General features: G+C 37.5%; 6 protein-coding genes across 6 annotated transcripts; 2 read left to right on the top strand and 4 right to left on the bottom strand.

Annotated features, from left to right (window-relative positions):
* Nucleotides 1-2,289: 2,289 nt before the first annotated feature.
* On the bottom strand, nt 2,290-3,528 carry MELLADRAFT_102323 (uncharacterized protein; the record flags this gene model as incomplete). The annotated part of the gene is made up of 1 exon (XM_007404968.1): nt 2,290-3,528. One exon carries the CDS (start codon nt 3,526-3,528, stop codon nt 2,290-2,292), a length of 1,239 nt encoding a protein of 412 aa, XP_007405030.1.
* Nucleotides 3,529-3,820: 292 nt separating this feature from the next.
* Nucleotides 3,821-5,030, bottom strand: MELLADRAFT_74050 (uncharacterized protein; the record flags this gene model as incomplete). Its single annotated transcript, XM_007404967.1, has 2 exons — nt 3,821-4,667; nt 4,777-5,030. 2 exons carry the CDS (start codon nt 5,023-5,025, stop codon nt 4,371-4,373), a joined length of 546 nt encoding a protein of 181 aa, XP_007405029.1.
* A 175-nt stretch (nt 5,031-5,205) lies between these two features.
* MELLADRAFT_54848 (uncharacterized protein) lies at nt 5,206-5,987 on the bottom strand (the record flags this gene model as incomplete). Its single annotated transcript, XM_007404966.1, has 1 exon — nt 5,206-5,987. The coding sequence occupies one exon, from the start codon at nt 5,831-5,833 to the stop codon at nt 5,576-5,578; it is 258 nt and encodes an 85-aa protein (XP_007405028.1).
* Nucleotides 5,988-8,362: 2,375 nt separating this feature from the next.
* Nucleotides 8,363-9,237, top strand: MELLADRAFT_70788 (uncharacterized protein; the record flags this gene model as incomplete). Its single annotated transcript, XM_007405288.1, has 2 exons — nt 8,363-9,024; nt 9,148-9,237. One exon carries the CDS (start codon nt 8,372-8,374, stop codon nt 8,963-8,965), a length of 594 nt encoding a protein of 197 aa, XP_007405350.1.
* Nucleotides 9,238-11,038: 1,801 nt separating this feature from the next.
* MELLADRAFT_102320 (uncharacterized protein) lies at nt 11,039-11,905 on the top strand (the record flags this gene model as incomplete). Its single annotated transcript, XM_007405289.1, has 2 exons — nt 11,039-11,331; nt 11,422-11,905. The coding sequence occupies 2 exons, from the start codon at nt 11,039-11,041 to the stop codon at nt 11,903-11,905; spliced, it is 777 nt and encodes a 258-aa protein (XP_007405351.1).
* A 2,272-nt stretch (nt 11,906-14,177) lies between these two features.
* Nucleotides 14,178-14,712, bottom strand: MELLADRAFT_59548 (uncharacterized protein; the record flags this gene model as incomplete). Its single annotated transcript, XM_007404965.1, has 2 exons — nt 14,178-14,483; nt 14,557-14,712. The coding sequence occupies 2 exons, from the start codon at nt 14,710-14,712 to the stop codon at nt 14,178-14,180; spliced, it is 462 nt and encodes a 153-aa protein (XP_007405027.1).
* Nucleotides 14,713-17,323: the final 2,611 nt, after the last annotated feature.

The following is a 17,323-nucleotide window of genomic DNA, read 5'->3' as shown; positions in this document are numbered from 1 at the left end:
TGGGTAGATCTTGAGAGTTCTAGTTTGTCTTCCCTTGTTTCTGTTTGACTTGGGTGATCCAATTTTGCGGATTGTCCTTGCTAGTTTGATCCGTCCATAGGATCAATGTAGCATCTTGTTCCTAATAGGGTGTATGGACTGTTGAGGAACATGTTGATGTTTCTTCTCAACATCTCTCTCTTAGCTAATTATTCTATTTTTGGGTTTCAAACACTGATGTCTGCCATTGATGATCCAGTGTCACCCACTTTAAATATGAGGTATGCTCATCTCATCATCAGGTCATAGCAATAAGCTAACACCCAGCAGACTTCATTTTTGTCTTGGATTTTCAGAACGTTCTCAAAGTGCGCTTTTGTGACTGGAAGAACCTCTGTTTGCTTATAGTGTTTGAGAGTCCTTTTTGGAAACCGTAGTTTGCCACTCACTTGGGAATGGAGACCTGTTATATGACAAGGAGCTTTGGTCCTTGTTTTGGACAATTTGTTGGAGACAAAGGCCATGTCTTGGCCTAACCATGCAGGATTGAAGATGGAAAGGGGAATATACCAGTTGAACTCTTTCATGACTGTGTCCCAGTAAGGTGATAGCATATTGAGGTGATTGTTGATCATTTCTCCTTTTTGAACTTTCATTACTTTCCTCTCAGTTGAGGACTTGATTGATATTTCTGCTGGTTCAACGGTGGGTTTGTTTTTCTTATCTAAGAAAGCTAACCATTCTTCTTTTTCTTTTGTTAGGTGGTCATATAAGGCAAAATTACGCATGGAAAAGTAGACATGGAAAAGGGATGTCACCCATGGGGCTAGACCGGCTTCACTTGGATGTATCACATATGCTATAGCGATGTTTTGGCCTCAAGGGTGACATATTGTTTCTGTGTCTGCTTGTACAATTTCAAGAAACCAGAGAAGAGGATATACATGACACATACATGTTGGATAAACTCACTCACAAACCCAATCATACATACAATATATCAAGTGTTAGATCATCTGGATCCTATATAAAACCTGGAAGTATAAGTGGACACAGAAAAGATAGAACACCCTTGGAGCCAAAAGATAACTACAGGGGGACATATACTTTCTGCATCTACTTGTACAGTCAAACACCTCTAAATCAATACTGCTGGGTGGAAAGGAATTTCCATGGGTGTAGATGGGTTTTGCCTTGACAGGGGAGCTTGTTGTAGGCAAAGGTCACTTTGGGAGCTCAAAGAACCCATGGTTATAGGTGGGTTATGCTTGAATGCAGGTATGATTTTTGATGGGGTTGTCTATATTTGATTTTGGCATACAATCATTCTGACCTCTTCCCTCAGACCTTGTGTTTTCTCAATCTGACTAAAGTACCACAATCTTAAATCAATCAAGTGTGAATTGTGGTAACTGTACCAGTCCACTCCAGTACAAGTTTGATATATGATTGTTCCCCTTCTCAAAGTTTGATTCAAATGCATATATGCAAAACCAAAAAAAATTGATGTTAATCCAGTGAATTTATTTTCTGCTACTTACTGACCATCATTTTGGGCTATTTCAAATCTGTTTACCAATTTGTATTTTTACATGACAGCCTAGACATAGGATTTTGTGAATGAAGATCTTTTGCTCAACAGAAGAAAGACTCCAGAATCCACAAAAAGAAATCCTTCTACCTATTGAGTTCTTTTTCTTTTGGTGAATGATTTTTCCATGAGCAAGCCAGAGTTTCAGACCCTTGAATCATGGTTATTTTGATTTGAATCTTTTGTGGTGGTGGTTATTCTGATTGATGTTATGAATCAAATGTTTAAAATATCATAATATCACGATTTCACAATTTCTCTAGTTATTGATAATGATCATTTTGAGTCTGAATATAATGGGTTGCATCCTAAAATATACAGCTCAGAAAGAAACAATTCTAATCAGAATGAAGATTCTTGTGAGATTACAATAATGATTGAAAATTGACTCGCCATTCAAATTAACTGATGTCCAGGTCAGATTGATTTCCAGCTCAAAATTCCACCAAAAAAACCATTTCAATAAAATCAAGAATAAAAAAAGTCAAGGCTTAGGTTATACTAAAAAGAATTAATTTAATTGACTCACAATATTCACTCTTAAAGCTTAACTTTGAAGGGGTTATTTTGATTCAAGTTCTTGTCTTGTATTCTCAATAGCGCAAAATCCAAAAAAAGAAGAAGAAACAATTAGAAACCTGATAAGATAAATATTTACAAGTCATCAAGGGAAATTCAACTTTCATAACTAATATTAAAAAGAAACACTCATCGTTTTTTCAGAATGCAGCTATCCCGCTTGCCCCAGGTGGTGGTGGTGGTGGTGATGGGGGTCCCCGAGGAGGATATGGGCCATCTAGAGGAGGTGTGCCCTCAGGAGAAGGTGTTGGTGTTTTGTCAGGTGGTCGTGGTTGTCCGCGATGTACAGTTCTGTAATGTCGAATACGATCACCTTCCCATGCTAGTTTTTTCTTACAATCTGGATACCGACATACAACCTTCTTTTTACCAAGATGCAAACCCTCAATGTGTCGCTGCATATTTTTTATAACGATCATCTTCCCACAACCGGGCCAAGGACAAGGCGCTTTTTGCATTTTGGGTTTGTCAGGATCTCTTTGTCGGACTTTCTTGGTTTGAGGTTCCTTTTCGGTTTCCGAGGCCTTTCGACCACGCTTGCGAGAGGAAGATGAAGCAGGCAGTTGGGAGGTAGAGGCGACAGGAGGTCCAGCTCCTGGTGTGGGGTTGGTATAGCTGTAGTGTTGCTGGTTGGTGCAAGGATTGAACGGCCAGTTTGGGGAACCAGCCCCATTTGGATTTAACAGTAGATTGCCGGGGTTGATGAATTGTGGTTGTTCTTGGTAGTGGCTTAGGGGTGGTACAGGGATATCGTTGCTTGGTGCTGCTGTAGGGTCAATGTAATTGGGAGTAGGAAATTGGTAAAACCAATCCAGGGAACCAGGCCCAGTGAAATCTGAAGATAGCAGAGCGGGGTCTATGAAGTGCTCCTGTTGTTGTTGTTGAGGAGCAGGAATGTCATTGGATGTGTTGGGTAAGGGAGCAATGTAGTCGAAGAATCTTGGGTCTTGAGGTGCTGGATGACTTGGATATTGATTGGAGGATGGCACAGGGATGTCAGGTATGGTTAAATTGGTATTTTCTACGGGCAGGATAAAGTCAATTTGTAGATCAGAGGTAAATTGTGATTGGGAGGGATTCTGAGTAGGATGAACTGGTATTTGTGTTGTTGAGGTGGCTCTGGCTGGGAGTGGGATAACGTTGCGAGCCGGTAAAGCAAGTGGAGGGGCGGAACGGGTAGGCAACGCTAAAGATACTGACTGAAAGGAACCACTAGCATCTTGGTCTTTCTTCTCAACTTTGTCTTCATCTTCAGAGCCCCACAATCCATCCTGACCAGTAGCATCGGACGAATCGGAAAACGTATCAGCCTGGACAGTTCCCAATCTCTCCTGCGCACCTGAAGCGGAACCTGCCGCATTGAAATTTGTGTTGTCCATGTTGATATTATTACAGGAGTGTGAAAAGGTTTGTAGGTTGATTTATCGTTGAGGTCTCGGGTTTTGGATTTGCGTTACGAGCGTTGAAGATTGTGAACGTGAAGGAAATTGCGCTGGAACAAGACTTGTGTGAGGAACCAATCTCATCGTCATCTTGTCGTCTTTATATACTCATTGATTCAAGCCCAAGCTGATCCCAAAAAGAAAACAAGAAAGCAAACTCAAGTCTCTTGGTTCATCTATCGGCTGTTTGATTGCATACTTGACGTCTTCGGCTCCTTCATTTCTAGAAAGCTTTTGAAATCTCGAATTATCATTATTTCAAGACATGCGACACCAAGATAATGTGATTTAAAGCTCATCCATCACACTTCAGACCTTCAACATTTTGTGCTGAGACAATAGAATTATGAATCGATGAGACTCCCGGCTTCATTTATCGATTTGTCACCGGCGAGAAAAGCAAAGAATTGCCACGGAAAATCAAAAAGCAAAGTACTTCATAGCAAATGTACAAGCAAGAGATGACTTAAGCTTCTAGCCAACAGCAATCTTGAATATCACTCCTTTGACCCGCTACATGTTTCTATGGTTTAATTTATCTTTGAAATCCTTAGGATTTTGCACCTCTTGGAATCAGATAGTGGTTCCAGATGAATGGTTTATGGGAATATACCTCCACTTTTTGATACATATCAATTCACTTGACCAATATTACTTTTACTAAAGACGCACGATTGGTCACCTAGCTCTTCGAGATCCCTACAGAATTCGCTTACAAATGATCGACAAATACCATCAATTCAACCGATTTCTTCATTCCAAACTTCATAACCCAAAACTCAAATAGAATTAGAAATCGAATCTGATTGAGTAGAACCCGAGATTTTTAATTTTTCAAACCCTTTAGCCCTCAAGATAGCCAATCTCAAAGCACTTCCCGATTTCTGTAATCTACCTGTTGACCACCAAACCGAATCTACCTCATTGACTTTTCTAAACCCAGCTCGTTTTCCAACATAAGGTAAAAGTTTTCGTAATTTGGTCGTATGAGTCTTATTGACAATAATCATGGGTTTTAATTTACGTTTTTTTGAATGTGATGTACCGGTCATTAAATGTTGTTTACCTGCTTGTGACTTTTTTTTAAAACAAAACAAAACAAAAAATGGATCAAGATTTTTGGGTTTTTACTCTGGTTGAAGTTTCTTGAAAGGAAATTCAGAAAAGAGAGAAAAAGACTCTTACACGTTTGAATTGACCATGACCTGTGACAAAGAATCGTTTAGAAGCACCTTGATGAGTTTTTAGTTTATATCGATTTGGTTTGTTTTTCGGTTTACTTGATTTCCAATTTGATGGAATAGAAGAAGAGAAAAGTCTAAGAGGTGTGATTGTAATGTTGAGTCTTGGTAAACTGAATTGATGGTATAGTCGAGATGATAGTCTTGATTGAGTTGATCGATGAGTTAATGAAGTTAACATTGAAATGCTCATCTTGGTGTTAAGGTAATGTAAGCTGATTCTCAATCTTTATCTTGACCAAATTCAAGGTCGAAATTACATACATGTTAAAAGCCCGACATGAATCGGTACAGTACCGCGTCAGTGTAGCGAGACACCATCTGAATCAACTTTAATGATCGAAGCCAACTCAGCATTTCAACATCAAGCATACATTACCAAAACAGTCATCAACACAAAACAATTCGTACGAAACAATCATATCAAATCAAACGAACGGATATCTGGTGTTTAAAAGATGAATGGAAGCACGGCAACTGAAGGAAATGACCACAGAGCGATGATTGAATGCTTACACGAAATCAAACTAACTATCGAACCTATCATCAAGAAAATAAAATCAAATCAAGATCCAGATGACCAATCACCAAAAGAAACTCAACCGATTCGAAATCCAATTCAAGAATACGATCCAGCAACAGGTCAATATCAGAATAGAAATCCATTTTCAACTTTGAATGTTAAACCGATCATATTCAATCAAGGATGGGATTTGAATCAAGACTTGGATCAAGATATCCTTTCAAATGCTTATCACCGTCAGAGTCAAAGTCAGATTCAAAGTCAGAGTCACAGTCAGAATACCCTTGGAAGTCAACTTCAGAGTCAGAATAACCTTGGAAGTCAACTTCAAAGTCAGAATAACCTTGGAAGTCAACTTCATAGTCAGAATACCCTTGGAAGTCAATTTCAAAGTCTGAGTCAATTTAATGGTGATCTTCAAAGTCAAAGTGAATTCCATAGTACTTGTGATCAAAATGAATTTCATAGTCGAACTCATAGTCACACTCCAAAAGAAAAGGAAACTGAAGTCCAGAATCCGAATCAACCAATCGATCCATTCTTTATTCATCCACTTTCATTTCCAACTCATCAAATCAGAAACTCAAAACTTCAACTCATCAACTCATTAAAATCAATTAAACATTCGATCGTCAAGTTTCATCATTCAGTCTTAGGACCTTTGATTTCTCATGTGCCACCCTTACCAGAGCCGATTCCAGATCAACCTAATGTCACTCAAACTCAATTTCCTAAATTGTTTTCACTTTTAAGAGAATCCTCACGTGGTTGGAATTATCTAATGAATGCGAAAATCGAATCTGAAATTGCAGATCAATTAATCAATCATCATCATTCTTCCATCAGTTCACTCGCACCTCAATTTATCATTAATCAATCTCATCCTTCTGCTTCTGCTTCTTCATCTCAACCTCAATCTCAACCTCAAACACTTCATCTAATCGAACTTTTACTTCGTCAACATTCTTTAGAATTCTTTCGTGAACCGGATTCAAACTTATTGATGATTGCAGGAAAAGTGATGGTCATCGATCTTGAATTTGATCCACCTAATCAAATCATTGAACCTGATTTGAATTCCCCTCAAACTTCTAGTACTACATTACATCAAGATCGTCAATCTTTATTGAATCAAAAAGTAATCAGATGTAAATTTTCGTATTCATTTGGTGATGAAGAATCTAAAAGAGATGAAGAATCAGATAAAGCATTATTAAATTCATTAAAACACATTCATCAAATTTATTTACCTAAACTTAGATTAGAATCATTGAAAAAGTTTTCGAATTTATTATTTCAATTAAAATCAATTGATGAATTGATTTCTTCACAACAATCACAAACTCAATCACAAACCAATCAACCTGGATACGAACCGATTGATTATTTTGTTCAATTTCGTTTACTTATTAAGTCTTTTCATATTAAGTTTTTGGAGTTTTTAAAGTTTGAATGTCATGATTCAACTTCACTTCAGTTAAGCTTTTATTTTTTGGATCCCATGATCAACGGAATTAAAAAAAACTGATATTTGAAATGTGTTTTTTTAAAAAAATAAGATCATTTATTGATTTAGATACACCACCTATCGATCCAGAAAACTTATCACCATATGGATATCCTATCAGTTCACCCAACCATTTTGAATTAAAAATCATTTATCATTTCGATGCAGCTAAATTGATTAGATTTAAATCATCAGAACTTTTGAGAAGATCGGATCATTTGATGATGATGATTAAGTTTACTAAACCTACAAAGTTGAATAAGTTTTCGATCGATTCACTCTTTACAGTGGTTTTTGATCCACCTATCTTGGTGAGTAAACCGATTGCATTAGAATTCAATCGAATAACAAAACCGAATGATTCAAAAAAAGGTAAAACGAAAATCATCGAAAGTGATGAGCATGATTTATTTCTAGATGATTTATTATTAATTAATCAGTTAGAATCAGAAGAATCAGTATCATTAGAAAAAGAAGTGTTAGAAGAAGAAGTAAGGAAAGAAAAGAAAACGAAATTGAGGTTGAAGAAAGAAGAGTTTTTGAAGAATGGCAAATGGAGAGATGATCAATTTGGGTATGGTGAAAAACCTTTGATGAAGTTTAGTTGTATTAAAAGAAATGAAGATTTAGAAATTAAAAACCATTTGGGATTTTCGGTTGAAGAAGTTGGATTTAATGATTTAGATGGATTATTGAAAATCATTCATGTTAGTCTTTCTTTCTTTCTTTCTTTTTTTTTTCGAGAGTTTTCTTTTCTGATGAGAGATTGTTTTCTGATTTTTCTTTTGGGTGGGTGGGTCGGGAGGTTTAGATTTCTAGAAAACAAGCTATCTTAAATGAATTATTTCAATCTTGTTTTAATTCTAGACATTATCTTTTTTCTTGTAATGATAAAGCAGAAGCAGCAGCAGCAGAAGAAGACGATCAAAAAGGGTTTATAAGAAAACAAGAAGAAGAAGAAGAAGGGGATTTAAAAGAAGAGATCACACTTGATGAACTTCTTAGTAGTAAGTCACTTGGAAAAGTGAAAAACCAAGTTGAATTTTCTTGTTTTTGTGTGGTACCAATTTTGATTGTTTGATTTTTTTGATAGATCAAAAACCAAAATCGATTCCGATTGAAATAATTTTAAATCCGAATTTATTTCAATTAATTTTACAATTCCCATCACCAATTTTACCATCATATCAAAACCGATTACCAATTTCGATTGAATTGAAGATTCAAGAAGATTTAAGAATAAAGATGACCGGAACGATTTTAAAAGATTTAATGGAATCTAAATTAAAAAGGTATGAAAGATTAATTAATAAGATACGAAATTTACCGATCTTTTTAGATGTTTTTATTAAGGAATTAGTTAGGGATCAGGTTTTTGGAAAAGATGAGGATGGGAGTCAGGATGATTGGATGATGGGAAGGGATAGGAAAAGGTTGATTGGCAGTTTGAGTAGTCGTATTGAAGAGGATGATCGGCAACGGGAAAAAAGCAAAAAGGTTGAGGATTCCATGGATCGTGCTGGTGGGGATACGGAGATGAAGAATGAAGATGAAGAGGAGAGTATTGACAAGCAGAATGAGATGAGTGAATTGAGATTAACGAATGAACAGGTTGGGGTTGAAGAAAACGTTGAGGGTCTGGCTCTGGAGATTGAAGTAGAGAAGCAAGAGAAGGATGAAAAGATGAATGAGATTGAGGATGAGAAGAAGAATGAGAAGATTGAAATTCAAGTTGAAGATGTAACTGATCAGGCCAAACCAAACAAAAGGGAGAGGGAAGATGAAGATGAAGAGAAGAATGAGGGAAGTGGGGAGGGATTAGGAAATGGAGACAAGGAAGAGAAAGGTGAGGAGATGGTTGAAGAAAAGGTTGTCGAGGAGAAAGGTGGAGAAAAGGTGGAAGAAGAAGTTGGAGAGAATGGTGGAGGAAAAGTAGAGAATGAGAAAGATGAAGAAAAGGAACAACATGAAGAGAATGAGAAGGAAAAGGAGAAAGAAAAAGATGAAGAACAGGAGAAGGAAAAGGAAAAGGAAAAGGAGCATGAAGTTGAAAAAGATAGTGGAGATGATGGGATCAGAAGAAGTAAGAGAACAAAAAGGTAAAACTGAAACCTTTGAGAAAATTTTCTAACAAGATAAGTAGAAGGTTGATTTGAGACAAGGTGAGAGGATTTTCAACAAATTGAATTTAAGGTTTTTTTTCTGTGATTTTAAGAAAGTAGTAAAGTAAGTGAGGAGGAAAATAAAGAAGTAAATGTAATTTTTTTGTTTGATATCATTATTAGAATTAGAATAGATTGTAAGTAAATGTAATCTTTTTGGGATTTGGTTGTTTTTTTACTTCTTGATTTAATGATAATTGAAATTTGGATGATAAAGAATGGTAACAAGTTCTGGACAGAAATTGGATTCTGTAAATCTTAAAACCCAACAATGAATCATACTCCACCACACCTGCACTTTAAATTTTGTAGAATGCAATTTGTGAACAAAAATTGCTTAAGTGAATGGGCCCTTAGATCACTTAGATCAAACCCTGTGGAGGAAAAGGGATTCTCCTTGGTAAATCTTTCCAAGAGATTGGATAGTGTAACATCTTTCTTTTTGGTCACAGGATGAATCATTGCTAGGGAGTCATGTAGGATACCACCTACCAAAGGCTCAACTATGATGTTTGAATTTGTATCAGTTTGGTATATGTAAGTCCCCTTAAGTTTCAGGCTCAGGCTGTTGTGATGAATAGCAGACTGCATGGCCTTGCAAGTGGTGAATACAATATCTAAGAAATCTGTACCTGAGCATGTCTGGTAAAAAGCAATTGCAACCATCCCACAAAAACATGCAAAACTTTTCAACTATGCCACAGCTCAAGTTCTACCCAGATCACTGTGGTCAAAGTTGACACAGCATTCCAATGTAATCAATCCTTTGCCTCCTCATAATAGGTCTCCCTCCTGAATCCTGCACTTGTGACTCCTTCATCATATTAAATCAACTAAACTGCTGACACATAACAGTATCTCCATGTGCCATCTTAACTGTGATATACCCAAACTGCTCTGCTGTGAATAGTCATTGCAATGCAATATCCTACTGGGTTTTGTGTCTGCTATAACCTCTGCAAATATAGCAGAGCCTGAACACCCCAAGCATGATCAGCATTTTCCCAATCCCATCAGAGCTTGAGTTTGTCCACCCAATAGTGGATCATCTTTGTTTATCTTCTTTCAGTGAAAACATCAACACACACCTTTTGTTATGTTTTTTGCCTCATTTTGTGCCACATAGCGCAACAGCACGGTCTAATTGGGATGCAGTGAATTATAACAGTGAGATGGTGTACTATATAGTGAAAATATAATGATATTTGCTCTGAAATCCCTTTCAAAAGCAGGCTAAATGAGATCCAAAGGGCTGAAGGGACTGGATCTTGTGTCAGAGGAACCGAGTTGTTAGAGCACCTGAGATGATATAGTTTTTTTGAATTGAGTTGGTTCCACAAGGGCACTGATACTTGATTTCCAAAGCAAAACCTGATCATGAAGTGAACTGATATTGAGATATCCACACATCAAGAATGATTGCTTGAGATTGAGAGTGAACCCTGTGCATAACACATCCAGAGATCAATATGAAGTAATCTATTGTAAGGGTTTGAGGTATCAGATGTGCTGATGACTGGTATGTCAAATGCTGAAATGAGACCAAATTTGATGTTGGGAGAGGTTGGTGAGTGATGTACCTGATGATCAGCAAATTGGATGTGCAGTGTTGATTTCCACTTGAGTACCACATGAGAATTGAGATTGTTACACGTGTCTTATGTTATGTGGTTATTTGTTTTGTTTGCTTAATTCATTAATCTGTAATGATGTCATAAGTTTAAGCTCTTGTAAAAGGTTCTTCACATTAATCATTGTAATCTTTTCTCTTTATTGAACTTAAACTTATTTTTCCTTTACAATATTTGTTCCTCAGATTGTCTATTTCTCATTCAATCAGTGTATTAGCTTTATTATAAAAGCTAATAACCTGTTCCTCACAGGTTTCTCATTCCATTGGTTATGAGCCCAGTGTGACACCTGTACAAAAACAAAAAACCATCACACCACACACATCTCATCCCACCACTCAAAAAGCTTAATTTTTTTTACACTATTACAATTTGATTGATTCATGACAACTCATCACACTCAGAGCATCTTATTCATCCTTTCATTCATCACACTTGTCTTTGTCATCAATATTTCGTCCAACAAAACTAGACTTTGTATTGTCAAACTTGATGATGACAACTACCCCGAATGGAAGGGCAATATCATTGGAGCCCTCATGTTGGCAACTCTAGACGAGTTCATGGATTCCGAGGCAACTCCCGTCACAGCTCCAACTGAGTTACCCGTCCCTCTTGAACAAAAAGTTCTTTGTGAGGCTTACGTGATACGCCAACACAAAGCGGCAGGTATCATGTATACTCATATGACACCGCCATATTGCATTCTTGTCAAATCTGAAGGTCTTATCAGAAAACCTTTGGATATCTGAAATCTTATGAAAAGTAAATTCCAAGCCACAACTTCCGGTAGCAAAGGTAGAGCATACTCTTCCTTCACACAAATCACCTATCAATCACTTGTTCTGTACATCAAAGATACTCAAGCAGCTCTGGAAACAATGCATGCATGTGGAATCAAATTCAGCTACGATCCAAACAAAATCATCTCAGAAACCATTGTTGGTAAACTTCCCAACTCCATGGAGACTATGATTTCCATTCTGGACTCCAAGCGCCCACTGAAAACTAAAATAGTGTTGGATACTCTTGACTCTTATCTTGTCAAGTATAAGGAACACCATTGTAACAACAATAACTCCATTGCGCTTGCAACACTTTCCAATCAACCACCTGCTTGGCAATCTGGAAGACGTTTTCCTTACCCTACGTGCACAAATGGTGTTCATAATCCTGCTGTTAGAGGTCACAAGCCCGAAGTTTTGGGTAGCACTTCCTCATCTTTGTCCCGCCAATGTACCTTCTTGTAATTGAGCCACAACTGCAGTATTACAAGCAACTTATGTGGATGATTTAATTGAAACTTCTGCCTTGTCCTGTCAATATTGGATGAATGGAAGCAATGTTTTACTGGACAGCGCCTGCTCAGATCACATGGTTTCCGACTTTAATCTTTTCAAAGATTATGGTAAAATTGAATCAGAAGTATCTATCACTGACAGTGGAGTTATCAAAAAGAGTATCACTGACAAGGTGCCTGTGACATCAATGGTGGCTTCAAACAAAGCGTTGTAGAACTTAAAGCTCAACAAGAGCTTTACAGAGCTTAAAGAGGGATAATCTACTAATATAACTAACTAGTAGAAGTTGCCTAAGACTGCCTCTTTGAAAGAATCAACACGGGCTTTTGCTGAATTCTTTGGGATAAGGCACCAGAGAAATTGTCTCAATGCTTAATTCAAGTATTATTCCCGTGATTTTTAGAAATAAAGAAACCTCAACACTGCTATAGTGTTATTCCAATCTGAGCACAACAAAACACAACTTTTAATTACTAGCAAAGCAACAATCAGTTTGATTGTTATTCCAATGAAGACTTGTAGTCTTATCACACGTGAAGAAATCTCTCCTTTTGATGTAAAGGGGCAATTTAGTGAACTTAGTACTGCTAAAGTAATTTAATGATGATTAAAAACACTCTAACAAAAGTATAAGATGAGTAAAAAAGGGAACATAGGCACATAAAATCCCTAACAATAGTATATAACCCTCTAACAACCTTCAACAATGGTCAACAGCCTCCAAAAACCCTCAAAACCGTCAAAATCAACAGAAAATCCTCCAATGTAACCATATGGTGTCATAAATATTATTGTTTGTAATGATTCAAGGCGTGAATTTGATCAATTAATGTTAATAAATGATGAACAGATCTTCTTATGATGAATACAGGTGATTTTTTCCTAATATTCATAGCTGAAATCCATTTTTGGAATTACAAATGTTTTGTAAAGTTGTTCAATTTTTGATTACTATAGCTCATATGATAGCCCTCGTGATACTGATAATTTATCACCCCCATATGACCTATTTCTGATGTGTGATGAATAAGTTATTGAGTTGTAAAGATTGAGAAAATAAAGTTTTGTCATGTAAATGTCATATGTAATCACCAAATTCGAAATTCATTCCAGTTTCTTTGTTGCCTTATAACGTTTTCACTACTCCTCCGTTACTAATGATTTAAAGGTTTTACATTATGAAATGAATAATTCTGCGTTGAATGAGCTATCACACACCCAATTCTGCCAAGTTTTAACATATGTAATTAACTAAAAACCTCCATTTTTGATGAATTTTGACTATTTTCACGTCTAATAAAAATTTTCCTTCTATCAAAAGATCATTCCACAGCACTCCAATCAATCACACAGCACTAAAATCATTCTGAAAAACCCTTGGCGCAATCAATCCATCAATGACATCACTACACAGGAATTAATACCATAGTACCCTTTTTCAAAATACCCCTTTTCTTGAATAATTTCACACCTCCCTTATCAATCCTTGTGATTAAAGTTGTTGCTGACTAATGTTATCCTTCTCTTTCATAATAAAACCTTCCTGAACCAATAACTCTTATAATAATCACCTAAAAACCATTTTCCAGCCTTTCATACCCATATTATCGAAATTTCCTTCAACTTTCTTAATATTGTTCTTCTTCTTTCATTCTTTTGATAACAGTTTCCATTCTTTAAGATCCAAACTAAATGTTCTCCTTCCTCAAATCCCTTCTTACTAATTCCTTTAATTTGATTTTAACTCTTATACTATTTTTATTGATCTTTTCAAATTTTTCTTTACTCTTAAATGTTCTTATCAATTGCTTATGTAAATATATGATTTAAAAGATAATGAAATGCAGATTATAAATCAACTTTGATAAACTTGATGACTAATAACTTCAATAATAAATTTGCCTTTGACCAAAAATACAAATTTTTGCATAATTTTTAAATTTGTTGCTTAAGTAGAGATCTTGCTCACCACAGTGTTCTGTTGTGGATCACAATCAGTTTCAGTCCAAAGTGGATCTATATATTGGAATACAAAATGTTATAGTGTGAATGTGTACCTTTGGAATTTCTGGCTTGTTTGAAGCAATATCCCATTCATTGTTGGAATTGCCACAGCCTATCCCTGCACCAAAGCTTTTTGTCTCTTCCAATTCATGCAATGGTTCATCCACATTTTGGGTCTTGGAATATTCTGGGGAATGGCCTGGGTAAACTCACACAATTAGCCCGTCAGGTAAGACGTCTTTATACACATACATAGGATGGAGGGGAGAGCACCAAACTCAAATTTTTGAAAGTATTCAAACTGTGTGAGTATATGACTTGTGACATATAAATTTTTCACGCCTCCACTGCATTTGGAACGGAAAACTAAACAAGTGATCCCAATCGAGGGTTGTTGAAATATTTCAAACACCGTGGTCATTTGTCTCATTGATTTTGTTAAATCATCCAACTCATGCCTAGTGCTATTCGAATGTGACACTGCGTCTCCAATGAACCAGGTTGCAATAAAGTAGAGACTGTTCTGTAGTTGTGAGTAATTACACAGTTTCAGTATTCGACCAGGATTCGGATGGGTAGGATTCACATATACTTACCTCAACAACTGGTCTTTTGAGCAATTTCTTGACGTCCATAGATCTACCCGCAACAATAGTCTTCCACTCATCTGGGTTGCTGCGCGGAGTAAGCTTACCCTGCCTAATCACTTGGGCTTCTTGTTGAAAATGCACCTGAAACTGGATGTTTCCCATGTTGTGTCAAAGCAGCAATTTGCACAGACATCAACGTCTCCTCATTGAAAAGAGAAGGTAAGGCAGCAATGGTCTGAACTGACGTTCCACTCCATGTTCCATCCAGTGAAGATTGTGCGTGCCAAATCACTCAGATGGAGAACTATCACATCCGAAGTGTGCTTGTTTACTGAAATTGACTGTCCCATTGACGCGGTAGCCAGGACAGTTTCATTTATTTGCCTGAGCAAGCTGAATTTATGAGGACACTTTGTCTCATAGATATGTGCTGGTGGGTCAATGTGAGGGTAGGGTACTCTTTTGGAGTACTCTATGTAGAAAGGAAAATATGGGGGAGAAGTGCATTGTACAGGTGAGTGAGGGGAAGACAAACACTGTATGATTCACTATATTAACAACACCATGTCAGCAACACAACATGTAAAAGTCCCAAGCCCGCCTAGGGAGGCTTAGCAAGCGAGGGACTTACCTTGAACTTGCAGGTTTTATAGGCTGAGGGTAGAGTGCTTTGCAGGGAGCCTTTTCCATTCCCTCAAGGCTGCCACTATACAATACTATACTGTGACTATACTCAGTATAGTATAGTTCAACTATACTGTACTTGAACTATACTTGGTATAGTATAGTACAACTATACTCATCTATACTATACTATACTGTGCAGTATAGTTGAACATGCTGATGGAAAACTTGTTTAACCCTTGTCCATGTATAGTTGATCAATTGATACTATACTGAGTATAGTATAGTACAATTTAAACTATACTATACCCAACTATACTTGTATCAGTATAGTATAGTGACACCCTTGATTCCCTTCTACATTGTTCCCTACCAAGGATTTGTATATGCTCCAAAGGAGGAAGTTATGCACTTGATCTTGCGCAAATTGTACATATTTTCTCCACTGATGAAAGTGCTGCCCTCCGGCCTAGATTTCACATCAAAGATTGGCTCTTGAAGGAAAATCACACATGTAACTTCCCTCTTGAGTCAAGATTTGCTGCCAAGACCCAATCTTTGAGACATAATTGTGGTGAGAAGGAATTGACTTCTTTGGGAAAAAAATGAGGGAGAAAATGAGGGCAAACACGGCGCAAGATATTGGCGCATAATTTTTGTCTTTGGACCACATAGGAATCTTTGGTGGGGAAGTGTGCAGATGTACTTCAAGAAACCTCCTGCAAAAAGTCTTACCCTCAGACTATCAAACCTGCAAGTTCAAGGTAAGTCCCTCGCTTGCTAAGCCTTGCTAGGCGGGTGTGGGACTTTGTTAAGGTTATGCGGGATGGTGCATTGTGGTTTACTTTGTCCAGCAACACAGCAAATTTGTGGTTATCCATAGCTCCTTGGTCTACATATACGCCACGGACCCCCGTGAAGACCAATTGTTTATGACCTGCAGTGTTAACTGCTTAAGTAACTCCGAGACTGCTAAGTTGTGGATGTAACGGGGCCAAATTTCCCAATCCAGCATATGTAAGCAAGGGTGATCAATTGATCAAGAACATCTTGCATCCATCACCCAAAACAGCACAAATATACACCATACACACAATAGGTACCATCTGGTGTTTCAATGTGGTCTAGACGCACACATCAACAAGCAGTGTTAGGCAATGTGTTATTTTTGCACAACAGGAATTGTTGTAAGTGACAAGTTCTGTCTCTCATCTTCACTTGTCCCCAACAATTTTGTCTTATAATTCTGTCTTCACTAATACTGATTTTATTGTACCATTTTTGTATCTTTCTTTCTATCTTTCATCTGATTTACATCCTTAATCTTGCTCTGCTCTCACCAACCCTGTGCCAGCAACGCACCGCACCGCAGAAAGCGTGTTTTTTGGTGCGTTGCTCCGCAACACGCAACAAAGCCCAGCGGCAGACGCTGCGTTGCGGTAAGTACCGCAACAACAAAACGTTAGCCTGGGTTGCGTGGCGCGCTGACCGCCACGCAACGCAAAAGGCGCAACAGCGCCAAAAAACCGTCAAATTTCAAGTTTTTTTGGGCAGTGATGCAACAAATGTTGTTGCGGCCCAAAACAACTTGGAATTGGACACATCTTGTTGCGCAGCGGGTCAGGCCGCAACTTCAAAATGGATTTTACGGTGCGGTGCGGTCAGAAAAACCGCAATGCAAGCGCAGCGCAGCACGCAACACTTGCGTTGCTGGCCCAGGGTTGCTCTCACCTTGCTTAACCAACCAATTATCCATTTAACTTCCAATCCCCTACTTAGCTCTAAGTTTAACCAACTCTGATGATTTTTGTTGTGGTATAGTGTTTTAGCACTGCTGTAGTATTGCTGTTTGGAGTAACGCTATGGCCTGGCCAAATCCTGCCCTTTTTTGAAAAAGCATTGTTATCCAAAGTCAGCCTGCAGCACCTGGGTGATTTAAGCAACATTACATTGATATCAGTTTTGACATGTCATTGTGTTGCTGACCCGGTGTTGACTTAGGGTACTCAAAGCAAGTATGTATGGGTACATACTTTTTGTGACATACTTTTTTTGGCAGGGAAAACAAGACCAAAAGTATATTTTTGTTTTTTTCCCCGCCAAAAAAAAGTATGTAGCACAAAGTATGTATGCCTACATACTTGTGAGT

The sequence above is a fragment of the Melampsora larici-populina genome, assembly GCF_000204055.1.
Source record: "Melampsora larici-populina 98AG31 unplaced genomic scaffold MELLAscaffold_3, whole genome shotgun sequence".
Lineage (NCBI taxonomy): Eukaryota > Fungi > Basidiomycota > Pucciniomycetes > Pucciniales > Melampsoraceae > Melampsora > Melampsora laricis-populina.
Note: the sequence above shows the minus strand (reverse complement) of the source record. Positions and strands in the feature narration are given on the sequence as shown.